This window comes from Salarias fasciatus, chromosome 17 (genome assembly GCF_902148845.1).
Source record: "Salarias fasciatus chromosome 17, fSalaFa1.1, whole genome shotgun sequence".
NCBI lineage: Eukaryota > Metazoa > Chordata > Actinopteri > Blenniiformes > Blenniidae > Salarias > Salarias fasciatus.
Window position 1 is genome coordinate 1,423,346 of NC_043761.1, and position 12,675 is coordinate 1,436,020.

The following is a 12,675-nucleotide window of genomic DNA, read 5'->3' on the forward strand; positions in this document are numbered from 1 at the left end:
TTTCCATCAGACTGAACAGAGGCCCCGTTTACACGACGAAGTTTCCCGTCAAGAGGCTCGTTTTTTTTGTTTTCGTCTCAGAAACGTTTTGAAAACGATATCCATTTACACACAGATGATAGAAACACTGCAAATGATGTAGTTAGTTCGCCAGGCCACTTAGCGAAGAGCATCTCATGGGGATGTTAAAGGTTTTAAAAGTCACAATGACTCTGTAGGCTAAGGCTTCCCCTCTTAAACTTCTGGCTCTTCTCAAATTATTTCATCTTTTTTATTTGTCCTCAGAACAAATTTCATTCTATTATAACTAAAAATCAGTTCTACCTCTAGTTATTCTTTTTTTTAATTATGTTATTCTTCTCACAATTTAAAACACACATACACACACACACACACACACACACACACACACACACACACACACACACACACACACACACACACACACACAGTCAACATGGCCTCAGGCTCTACAGGAATGATTGGAGTGTGTCTTTCAAAGAGATGGACCTTCATTCTTTCATTCTATTTTGTTTTTTCCACTGTCATAATTCCCTTTGCCTTCATTGTTTTCCAGTGTATTGTGATATAAATTTTATTTGTATTGTTTTCTTACTTCACTCGGAATATTTATTTTTGTTATTTAATTTTTTATTTAAAAATTGCTTTGAATTACTTATTTAATTTAATTTAATTTATTTTTTTAATTGTTAATGGTTTTGAAAATGATTTTTACTTTTGTACCTTTATAAAAAAAAGTTTTTTTTAATAGTTTGAATTGTATATTTTTTTCTTGGATTTTATTCTCTTATTTTTTTAAAATTGTTTCACATTTTTTTTGTACAAGCTTTTTTTTTTTTTTTTTTTTTAATCTATTTTCACATTTCCATGGTTCTCTGAGTGAGAGTCACATCCTGCCCTGGCAACACTCGTTCTCCACATTGCTGCTGTCATCATGAATACCACCACCAGGGGGCGACAGACATCCATCCCTCTGGCTTGGTGGAGGGTTTTCCTGATGGGGAGAGAATAAGTTGTAGTTCCTTCCAACAGGTTTCTGTCCTCTTGCTCTTTTTTTCAGGATTTTCATGTTCAGTGATTAAAAAAAAAAGAAAAAAGATCATTGTAAAAAAAAACCCAACAACTTGTAACTCGTCTTTGACCTTTTTTCTGTAAACTGTCGACTTTCTGTGATTTACACTTTTTCTGTCTTTGATTCAGTTTGAACTCCAGCTGCTGTGAATCTGATGTTTCCTGTTTGTACCCACAAAGACTCTGATTGGTCCAAATAAACTCAGTGAAAAGAAATGACTAAGCGGGACACACACACACACACACACACACACACACACACACACACACACACACAGATATCCTCCTTTGTTTCCTCTCAGGGTTCAGTCGGTGTTTATTTTCCGTTTCGTTTCAGTTTGACTCTGAAACAAGGCCTCCTGTTGCAGCAGCTGAGGAAGAACAAACCTCTGAACTCACCCGACGCACCAAACTATTCATCAACGATTCCTTCAGGTCAGCAGTACAGCTGAGAGTGTTTCACAGGAACAACAACAGTTCACGTGGCACAGACTCAACATGTACACAGGCTCAGAGAGAAAGTACACAATCCACACTGAAAAACTCCAGGTTCAAACCAGGAACACCTTTACTGTGACATGACAGTGTTTTCCACTGCACTACTGGAAGTGCCATATTTGTGTAAAAGCCTCATCCTCATGGCTTCATCATTAGAAACCCTTGACCCACACTTCACTGCTGTGTAGATGCATTGCCATGGCGGTCATTTTGGATGAGGACTCTTTGCCTTTCCAGTACATTTTGTCAGGATTCAATCTTAACAGTAATTTGAATAATCAGACTTCAGTTTTTATTACATTTTCACCTGGTCTGGGTTATTTTTACAAACAGAAGGCACATAGTTGTGGTCCAGGGTGGTTTTGTTAATTAAAATATTGTATTTCACATCAAAATACATTGATTAGTGGTTCCTATTTAGAGAAAAGGTCAAATACAGCAGAGTGTTGTGTTAGTTTTCCTCAAGATTCATTATGATTCTGTTTTTATATCACTATTATGTGTACAACTGCAACTTAAAACCTGATTAGTGTTGACTTGGTGATACTAGTTTTTATCTGGTGTGTTAAAGCAGCATCACTGCCAGAACATCTGGAACCTCTGGTGGTTCTACATATTAATTTAATACCAATATTTGTTGCTTTTTTTTTAATTTTCCTTCTTATTCATTTGATATATTTAACATTCTATTACATTTTATTATTGAGTGGAGCAAGGCTGGGAAAGAATTATCTTTGAGATCAATACATTACTTTCTATTGTTTTCTATTCTGCTCTGTTAGCGTCACGGCTGTCAATAAAGATGTGTTCAAAAAAATGACGCGTCTGTGACGTCAACACGTAACCTCGACGTTGTAAACAGGTCGCTTCAGCCACAGCTGGTTGTGTGCTGGTTATCTGAGGGTTATCTCCTGGTTATCTGAGGATCCGCTGGTTGCTAACTGCGTGTTTGACGACGCGCTGTTAGCGGAGCGGCGCTAACAGCAGCGGGCTGCTAACGTGGAGCAACATGGATGAAAACAAGGTGAGGAGCTAACGATGCTAGCAGCTGCTAACTCGGGACAGCTCTTTGACTGCAACTAGTTAAGGGGTTTAAACTGGTAGCTATCGTCTTTAACCAGCTGACGTTACCTAAGATACACAGTTTTTGTGTTAGCTTGTTCGTTTAGTTTTCCGAGCTTCTCTCGGCTAACTGTGGCTAACGTTAGCGGACAGGCTCCAGAGAAAACTAGCATTAGCCTCAGAGCCTTGCTGTCACGGTGAGTCTGTAAATATATGCAGAACACAACAGTTTAACATGTCACTGGGTTTTGCACAAGTTTTCATTTAAAGTTACTCAACTTTGAGATTGTACTCATTTTCGGTGTTAATTGTTTTTTGCTTAAATATACACACTTTCATCCCTTACATTCCCACTGCCACAACTAAGATCCTGACTGATGATCTGACTTCGTATAAATATACCTGCTGAACCTGCGGCTGTGCTGTCTGACAGATGGTGGCGGGAAAAGTGAAGAAACCGGGAAAACGTGGCCGCAAACCTGCCAAAATTGACCTGAAGGCCAAACTGGAGCGAAGCCGTCAGAGTGCCCGAGAGTGTCGAGCCAGAAAGAAGCTGAGGTACCAGTACTTGGAGGAGCTGGTGTCCAGCAAGGAGAGAGCCATCTGCGCCCTGCGGGAGGAGCTGGAGATGGTGAGGAGGAATTTAAAAAACAATAACAAAACAAGTCTCTTCCTACACTAACATTCAGATTATAGAGGATCTTCCTCCCACTAATGTCTAGATTTTAGAGCATCTTCCACTAATCGATGTAACCTCACAGTGTGTATCTGTTGCGTGTCTCCTGCAGTACAAACAGTGGTGCTCGGCCATGGATCAGGGGAAGATACCATCTGAGATCAAAGCTCTGTTGACTGGAGACGAGCAGAAGACACCTCAGAGTGGCAGTGGCACCAAATCCACCAAAAATAACAAAAACACCACCAACAGCGGCGGCGGCGCTCACACTTAGAGCCGCACATCCGCATCGTGAGGCTGTTCCCGCATTTCACCCAGCCTGAGGCTGCTCTCGCTCGCTCACTGTCACTCGGCGTTCATGCTCTCATCGAAATCTCTGAGCACATTAGCAGTCTTTCCTCTGAAACGACACTTTCATAGTGATTTTCTCAGCCTATGAAATATTTTCCAGTGTATCCCTCGCCTGTGACGCTTACATCTTGTGCAGGGTCAAGAGGCGCTGGAGCCAGTCCCAGCTGAGAGTAGGTGCAGACGGGTGACACCTGGACAGCTCGAGAGTGTAACAGAAAACATCCAAGTTTAAATCTACTAGTTCAACAACTTTGCCAGTCTGACGGCACTTTGCAAGTTAAATGAAAATTTTCAGTGTCTTAACCGTTTCCACTGGTCAGCTGTGGATAGTGATTTGTCTCTTTAGCTTGGTGTTTTTACACAGTCACTAATAGTCTGACTCAGACAGATATAGAGTAAATCGGAAAACTCAGTTTTTTTGTAAGCACTATTCCATCAGAATGGTTTGTTCTCTGAGATGAAACTGCTGTGATGAAAATATTCAGCTGCTGATTCGATTAGAAGAGACAGCCCGCTGTCAGCCACAGGTCACATGATCAGAGAAGGGCTGGTTTTTGTGTGTGTGTGTGAGAAAGAAAGAAACTGATGCTTCCTGTGAGCATCTGTTGTTGTACAGTATTTGAAAAGATGTGTTGAAATAAAATTGTTTGTTCACATTCTAACTTGTTTCTTTTCCCTCATGTACAGTATAAACTCAGTCAAAGTCTGTTTCATTCTCAAATGAGCTCATTTATTGTCCTGGTTGTTTATTAGTATTGTACAGTTTCCATTGTGAAGCACTTCTGTGCTGTTAACTCAGTAATATTTCTGGATGTTGTATATTTATTGCAAATAGCATGTTGTCTGTTTTATAAATGCCCGAGCTTTGTACTCACAGGAAGCAGTTATGTTTTGAGTATACAACATACTGTTTTTATTCTGTATCGACTTGGCAGTAAATTTTATTCTATTTTATTAAATATAGAATTTTTTTATGTAATAGTATTTTGTGGTTTTGATGGTATGCATTTCATGTATGAATTTTGTTGTATTATTAGACGTCATTGTATTGCATTGTGCGACTATGAGCAATTCTTGCAGTTCTGTGTATTTTCTGTATTTTGTGTACATTATATTTGCGGTATTTTGTGTTTTTAGTCTTGTCAAGTGTTTCCTGTCGGCCCAGTTTTCTTTCTCCGGCCTGCCCCTTTAAGAGCCCGGGCAGCGCGGCCGTGCCTCGCGCTCCGATGACGACATGCGATTATTTATATGGCGGTGACCTCATCTCTCGCGGCAGCAGCAGGACCGGAGCACCGACTCCCTCCGCCGCCTTCACTCCGCGCTGTCCCCGCTCTCACAGCCGTCCTGCCCCGGGGAAACCTGCCCGGGAACCCACCGGGGAGCCAGCCGGGAGCCAGCCGAGGCTCCGGAGCCGCTGGCCGGACTCTGACGTCGAGTTTTCAGACGGTGAGTTCCCCCGAAATGTCCGGTTACGGAGCGGCGGCTGGGGAAAGTTCCGTTAACGGGGCCTAAAGTTGAGCCCGGCCCGGACGGTGGTCCGTGTAAAGTCCAGTCCGCACCGAGGCCGGGGCTCGGAGCCCCGCGGGAACACGGACCGTGGCTCCCGGGTCTCGACCCCGCGGGTCAGCCGCTTCTCAAACATGGAAACGCGGCGACAAAATGTCAGCGGAGCTAGCGATGGAAGCGGCTAGCGTCCGCGTGAACATGTCGCCCGAAAACCCGCAAAAAGCTCCTCACCCGGGTAAACACGGGTTAAACCCGGGCCAGAGACCACTGGGATCTGTTTAAAGAGTTTCAGCAATGTTTAAAAGAATTAAAACTACAGTTTCCATTACCATTGACCGAGAAATGCCCAACTTCCTTGAAACTGGTTTAACTACATTCAATCATTAAACTTGCCAACAAATTAATGTTTTTCACAGAAACAGAATGAAACTTATTTATATGAACCTCCAGCAAGTTCAATATTCGTCCCAGTTCATCTAAATACAGCGGTGAAACTGCTTTCCATCAACTTTGACTTCAGTGAGGTCAGGGCTCATAGATGGAGGTTAAACTTCCTTTAGTTCACATATTAACTAAACTAACCAACTAACTATACCCTTGTAATGTATAGAATATTACTTATTATTAGAATGTACAGAATATTACACCCTACCGGTTTACATTAACTTCCCTTCAGACCAGAGTTAGTTTTAATTTCTGAAACTTCCTGTTGAAAGCAGCTTCTTCTGGCTTCTGCTTTCCAAAGCTCACCAAAAACAGGTTTATATTCGAAATCACAGCTTTGCTTTGAGTGTAAATGAAGTGAAATCCGTTTTTAAAGTGGTTAAAATTTCAGGTTCAGTGTAATGGTCAAAGTCTTCCTCCTGTATGAAGAGGTAATAGCATGTTTCCACTACCTTTCACCCGTTTAAGCTCCTGTTTGAAATCAGTTCATATTTATTGTTTTTTTATTGACTGACAGTAAAATTACAGCTTTAATCTCTCAGGCAAACACAGTTTTAACGCTGTGTAAAGCAGCTCTACCTCATATATCCAATAACTTTCACTAACTTTTACATTCTCAGCGCAAACGTTTGATTCTCAGTGTGCAGTTACCACTGTGGTTCCCTGAGCATGACCCTTGACCCCAGAGCGCCTTAATGTGGCTGTCCACCACCTCCTAGAAATAGGAAGTGTGAACGTGTGAAAAGAAATTTCCCCATGGGGCTTAATAAAATAAGAGTTTAGTTTCTCTTCTGAAGCTGTGACGTTACAGTCTTTTAAATCCCAAACTCCTGTTTATTATCGTGAGCTTTTGTTATTTGGCAGCGTCACATTGTTGTAACTGAACCTTAACTTCTTTATAAATGAGTTATTTAACTTATTGTCATGAAGTTCATCCTCTAAAAAATTTGAATAAATAGTAATTCCATTGATCTGTATTGTTAAATCTCTCAATAAATGACGTTACAGGTTTAATCAACGCTTTTATCTGAAGTACAGTGATAACATGATAACATGATAATATAATAAATTACCAACATGAATCCGTCCAGTTGAATGAAGTGAAGCTGCTGACTTTAGCTTTTATGGGCGGAATCATAATGTTGTGATTGATGATTTAATGAACCTCAAACATCCTCTGTGAAAATAAACTGGTGTAAAGAAACACCGAGCTTCCTTAAAACAGGGTATGTTTAAAAGTCATGAATGAATCTCCTGTGAATTAATCTCTTTTTTTAAGTCATCTGTCTGAAGATCCTGAACTCGGCTTTATTTCTAGAGCACTTTTAAAAACAACAGCAGCTGAGCTCAAGTGCATAAATAGACAAAAATCTGAAAACATGAGGCGAAATCTATATATAATTATAATTTTGGACTAAAGAGGAGGCGTTTTGTGGAGGAATTTGTTATTTTGATTTTACCTGAGGTAAACAGCCTGAAAACGTCCCTCTCAAAACGCATTTCGCTGCTGAATACAAAGCGAGGGTTGTTCTCACAGGTTTGTTTTCAGCTGACAGCAGAGGTCCAGTTTTCGTTTCCCCTCAAATAAAGCCGAAACTTCCTAAAATTAAAGGTTAATCTCAAAACCGCTTCAATACAAACCAAACTTCCTCTTTAATGTGACATTTCATTCATTCATTCGTTAAGTATGGAGATATTCATGGAGTTGAACTCCAACTGAGAATTTTTGTTTGAATGTTTAAAATTATTTGAATATGTGATGAATTTTCAACTCCTACAACTTTTTTAATGACTTTTTTGAATTTCAGTTTTGTTTTTATTCCGTTTCCCTGTTTTTTTTTTTTTATTGACATGGGAAAAAAAGTTTTTTTAAAATTTCCTTAATCTTGTATTTTGAATTATGCTTGATTTTTTTCCTTCCTCAGCCGAATGAGGACAGAACGCCGTCTGTATCTGTCCTCTCTTTGAATTGCCGTCTTCCCCTGCTGCAGCCCGAGGACGAGGACGAGGATGTGCAGCGATGTCCCCAGAGGCGCGTGAGACGCTGAACGCGCCCGCCGAACCCGCCCGTCTCGCACACACACGGTCGTGACGCCGCCGCGGCCCGACGCCATGCAGCTCCTCCTCCTGTGAGCGTCCCGAGCAGCAGCGGGAGGCGGGGCCGAGGGCGGGGCGAGGGGAGACATGTCCCGGCGCGGGGCCCCCGGCGCCGTGCGCCCGCTGGGCGCCGAGGCCCTGGTGGCCCTGCTGGAGGGCGGCCTGGACCGCGTGGTGCTGATCGACAGCCGGCCCTTCGTGGACTACAACGCGTCGCACATCCTGGAGGCCGTCAACGTCAACTGCTCCAAGCTGATGAAGAGGAGGCTGCAGCAGGACAAGGTGCAGATCCAGGAGCTGCTGCAGCACTCCGCCAAGAACAAGGTGAGCCGCGCCGCGGCGGCGAGGGGCGGGGCTTCAGCACGGCACGCCAGCTCCCTCTAGTGGTACAGTGAGCTCTATGGGAAATTAAATAATGAAAAAACTATTTTTCTAATAGCGCACCAACCACTCCTTTTACACACACACACACACACACACACACACACACACACACACACACACACACACACAGCGTCCTATTGAGGTCGTCTGGTGTGTTTAAGGTGAAAACAGCAGTCTGATTGATCTGAACACTTCACCCCGCCCAACAACCCGCGGCTCATAAAACCAAGCAAACAAATCTTTTTCCTGTGAAGAACAATAAAGTTTTATCTGTAACACACTCTCACACACTCAGCCTAATCGCCGGCCTCGATAGCAGCAGAGAGTCGGCAGCGTCCGACGAGCGTCTTCGCTGCTTTAAACTGTATTTTGTGTTTTTGTCGACACCTGGACTGAAACAGAGACGCAGTTTTAAATATCTGATGCAGTGAAAAGTTCTTTGATGTGATTTCAGGATCTTGGTTTTGTGTCTAGCTCGTGTTCACTGTGTGTGTGTGTGTGTGTGTGTGTGTGTGTGTGTGTGTGTGTGTCAGCTGCAGCTGCAGGCTGATCAGGAGGTGGTGGTGTACGACCAGAGCTCCTCAGACCCGGCGGCTCTCAGCACCGAGTCCTTCCTCTGCGTTCTGCTGCTCAAACTGGAGAGAAGCTTCCCCTCCGTCCACCTGCTGTCAGGTCAGAGTGTGTGTGTGTGTGTGTGTGTGTGTTTCTAAATATATATATGTGTGTATTAAGGTTAAAGAAGAGGAAAAACAGATTTTTTACAGTAACACTATAAAGATGTCGGCCATCCTGAGCCGCTTCTCTCCTAAATAAAACACCCAGTCAGTCAGACCTCTGTCCGGTTGCCTAGCAACAGGCTGAGCGTAAACACATGAGGGCTGAGCTGATAAGAGTCTCATTGATGGCCCGTGGGCGGCTGTGCGCCCCCCGCTGGTCAGTGACGGAGGCGTGGCCGTGCTTTCAGGCGGCTTCTCGCAGTTCTCCCACCTCTTCCCGGGGCTGTGCGAGGGGAAGTCGGCCCTGCTGCCCTCCTGCGCCTCCCAGCCCTGCCCCCCCGTCGCCAGCCTGGGCCCCACCCGCATCCTGCCCCACCTGTACCTGGGCTGCCAGAGGGACGTCCTCAACCAGGTATCGGCTCAGCATCCAGCCCTCTGGAGGAACACACACACACACACACGCGTGCATAACTGTGTAGAGATCATTGTGTGTTGGTGTGTGTGGAACAGGAAGTGATGCAGCAGAACGACATCGTCTTCGTGCTGAACGCCAGCAACACGTGTCCCAAACCGGACTTCATCCCGGACTCCCACTTCCTGAGGGTCCCGGTCAACGACTCCTTCTGCGAGAAGATCCTCCCCTGGCTGGACCGATCGCTGGACTTCATCGGTGAGACGTCGCCGCCTCATCCTCCTCCTCCTCATCCTCCTCCTCCTCCTCTTCCTCATCCTCCTCCTCCTCCTCTTCCTCATCCTCCTCTTCCTCCTCTTCCTCATCCTCCTTCGTCTTTCAGAAAAAGCCAAAGCGTGCAACGCCCGGGTCCTGGTCCACTGTCTGGCTGGAATCTCGCGCTCGGCCACCATCGCCATCGCCTACATCATGAAGAGGATGGACATGTCTCTGGACGAGGCCTACAGGTAGCCGCCCGGTCCAACAAACACATCAAGATCTCGGTGAGCCGTCCCTGTCCTGATCAGAACCGTCCACACCTGTTCTCTGATGTGTGTGTGTGTGTGTGTGTGTGTGTGTGTGTGTGTGTGTGTGTGTCAGGTTCGTGAAGGAGAAGCGTCCCACCATCTCCCCCAACTTCAACTTCCTGGGTCAGCTGCTGGACTTTGAGAAGAAGATAAAGAGTCCTCACGGTACGGAGACCAAGCTGCGGTCCCTCCAGCAGGGGGAGCCCGGGTCGGAGGCGGCGTCGGCCAGGCCGGACGCCGCCGCCGCCGCCGGTCCGGCTCTGTTGGAGCCGCTGACGCTGCCCTGCGTTCTGGCCGACGCCCCCGAGGAGCGCCGGCTGGCCCAGGCTCTGAGCGGCCTGGCGCTGGCCGACGGCGGCGAGGACAGCTCGCGGCTGAAGCGCTCCTTTTCCCTGGACATCAAGTCGTACGGCGAGCCCGGCGGGGGCGCCGCGCACTGCGTCTTCGTGCCTCACGTCGGCGCCGCAGACGCCACGGACTTCTACAAAGCGTCGGCGTTTAAGGAGAGCAAGGCGTGTCAGTTCTCGCCGGTGCAGGAAGTGTCGGAGCAGTCGACGCCGGAGCAGAGTCCCGATAAGGAGGAGGCGGACTCTGCACAGGGACCGCCGCCGCCGGCCTCCAGCAGCTTCACCAAGCCTCCGCCCCCCTCCCCGAACTGTCCACACCCGCTGCACCGGAGTGGCAGCATGGAGGAGAGCGCCACCAGCTTCCTGTTCGGCCTGTCGCGCAGCCAGCAGCACCTGGCCAAGCCGGGGCCGTGCGGCGGCGGCGGCGGCGGCGCCCTGAAGGGCTGGCACTCCGACATCCTGCTGGGACCCGTCACCGTCTCCACCTCCTCCCTGAGCGGCGGCTGGTACCTCTCCTCCGACTCCGCCCGCTTCTACTCCACCTCCGCCATCCTGAGCGGCGGCGGCGGCTTCGCGGCGTTTGGCTGCGGCCACGGCCTGGAGGCGGTGCGGCGGCGCAGCCGGCAGCGGACGGGCGACCGCGGCGACTCCCGGAGGAGCTGGCACGAGGAGAGCAGCTTCGAGAAGCAGCTGAAGAGGCGCAGCTGCCAGATGGAGTTCGGAGACGGGCGGGCGGGCGAGGAGATGGTGAAGGGGGGCAGCCAGTCCAGCTTCTCCGGCAGCATGGAGGTCATCGAGGTGTCCTGAGGCACGGCGGCGCACGGTTCGATTCCTCCGGCAGCCGGGCAGCACACACGGCGACGTCGGTCTGTTAGCAACAGAGTTCACGGTTAATGGAACCGAGAAGGAAAACTGCTCAGCAGAAAATCTGAAAGCTGCAACTCTGTCAACCTCTCTGCTCTGACTGTGTCTCCACGGCGACCTCTCTGCTCTGACTGTGTCTCCACGGCGACCTCTCTGCTCTGACTGTGTCTCCACGGCGACCTCTCTGCTCTGACTGTGTTTCCACGGCGACGTCTCTGCTCTGACTTTGTTTCCACGGTGACCTCTCTTCTCTGTGTTTCCATGGCGACCCCTTTTTTCTTTGCACGTTTCTGATCTTCAACATCGTCTTTGCTGTAATTTTTAGGTTCTTTTAAATTAAAGAAGTTATGGATGCTTACGCCGATGTTATAAACTGAACAAAAATCAGGATTTTTCTCTCTATGCTAAGATTTTTTTTTGGTAACTTTTCATGATTGACGGTTGAGCAGCTGCAGTGCTCAGTGAGGCCACCAGAGGGCGTTTTCACAATATAATGGACACCAGTGAAAGCTGTGGTTTTTTTGGTGAATTTTTTTCTTTTCATTTCAGATTTAAAAAAATAATTTGCAGACTGATTAAAAATAACGCTTTGGTATCGACTGTGGCGTCGCCGATGTGTGCCGCAGCTGGCCAGACTCTGAGGCGGCCAATCAGAGGAGACTCACCTGAGGTCAGGTGATCACAGACTGTTTGACAGGTAATCTTTGCACTCCGGCTCAGAGCCAGCGTCTGAGTTCAGGTTCAAATAAAACAAAAGGAAAAAAAAAAATCTGTCACTCTCTTCTTCATATTTACAGTCATACTGAACCCGAGAGTACCGACACGAAGACTTCAAATGAAACACCAGATTTCTTAAAGTCAGAAGTAAAAACGAAACAAACAAATCGAGAAAACCGATCAAAGTCTTTGCTTTATAACATTAAATATGTGAAGCCTGAGTGTCAATGCTTTCAACATCACCTAGTTTTTCAAGTTTTTTGCTTTGTCTATGAAAGATCAGCTCGAGAAGAAATTAAGTTGTTAAAAAAAAGAAAATTCAATTTCAAACATTTCAAATTTGTTTAAATTGGAACGTGAGTGGATTCAGTTCTTTTGTGATCCATAAATAAACCAGTTGTCCGTTTCAGGTGTACCTGACAGATTTTTAAATTTAATCTGTGATGAAAGCACTAAAAGAACCATCACGTTTTTATAAAACGTGTAAATCTTTCTCATGATTGTTTGCTGCTTTGTTTTTTTTCTTCACTGTTTTTCAAAATAACCTGCTGGACTCGAGCAGCGGCCTGAAAGACACACTTCTGGCTGATTCCCAGCAGGGGGCGTCCTCAACACTCCTCAGCCAAGGATGAACTTATTCCTCTATTTCATTTTTCGGGGTACATTTTTTGTTTTCAGTATTTCTCTTATGAAATGAGATTTTTAGATTAAATGTCCTTTTTACAATTGATTTGCAGAAAATGTAATCCAACTTTGACAATCATTCATCTACCGACAATCTGAATGTAATTTGCATCCAACGTTTCAATAATTAAAAAAAAAACATATTTAGTGTATACCAAAAAATATTTTTAATTTTACATATTTTAAATTATAAATGTTCTCAAATTTAAAATGTATACCTTTAACTTTTCCTTTTATTAATATTCTTCTGCTCATATAC

The 12,675-nt window shown here is 45.8% G+C and overlaps 2 protein-coding genes across 4 annotated transcripts; both read left to right on the forward strand.

Moving 5' to 3' along the window:
- The first annotated feature begins 2,429 nt into the window (after window positions 1-2,429).
- Window positions 2,430-4,341, forward strand: crebl2 (cAMP responsive element binding protein-like 2). The gene is made up of 3 exons (XM_030113187.1): window positions 2,430-2,614; window positions 3,086-3,283; window positions 3,441-4,341. Exons 1-3 carry the CDS (start codon window positions 2,600-2,602, stop codon window positions 3,600-3,602), a joined length of 375 nt encoding a protein of 124 aa, XP_029969047.1. The 5' UTR covers window positions 2,430-2,599; the 3' UTR covers window positions 3,603-4,341.
- Window positions 4,342-4,943: 602 nt separating this feature from the next.
- On the forward strand, window positions 4,944-11,830 carry dusp16 (dual specificity phosphatase 16). 3 transcript variants are annotated; one of them, XM_030113134.1, is made up of 7 exons: window positions 4,944-5,125; window positions 7,555-8,050; window positions 8,644-8,782; window positions 9,075-9,238; window positions 9,337-9,496; window positions 9,621-9,744; window positions 9,878-11,830. In XM_030113134.1, the coding sequence occupies exons 2-7, from the start codon at window positions 7,814-7,816 to the stop codon at window positions 10,956-10,958; spliced, it is 1,905 nt and encodes a 634-aa protein (XP_029968994.1). In that variant the 5' UTR covers window positions 4,944-5,125; window positions 7,555-7,813; the 3' UTR covers window positions 10,959-11,830. The 3 variants fall into 3 exon arrangements, with proteins under 3 accessions (XP_029968994.1, XP_029968993.1, XP_029968995.1); XM_030113133.1 differs by having other exon boundaries at window positions 7,621-8,050; XM_030113135.1 differs by having other exon boundaries at window positions 7,621-8,050; window positions 8,650-8,782.
- The last annotated feature ends 845 nt before the right edge of the window (window positions 11,831-12,675 follow it).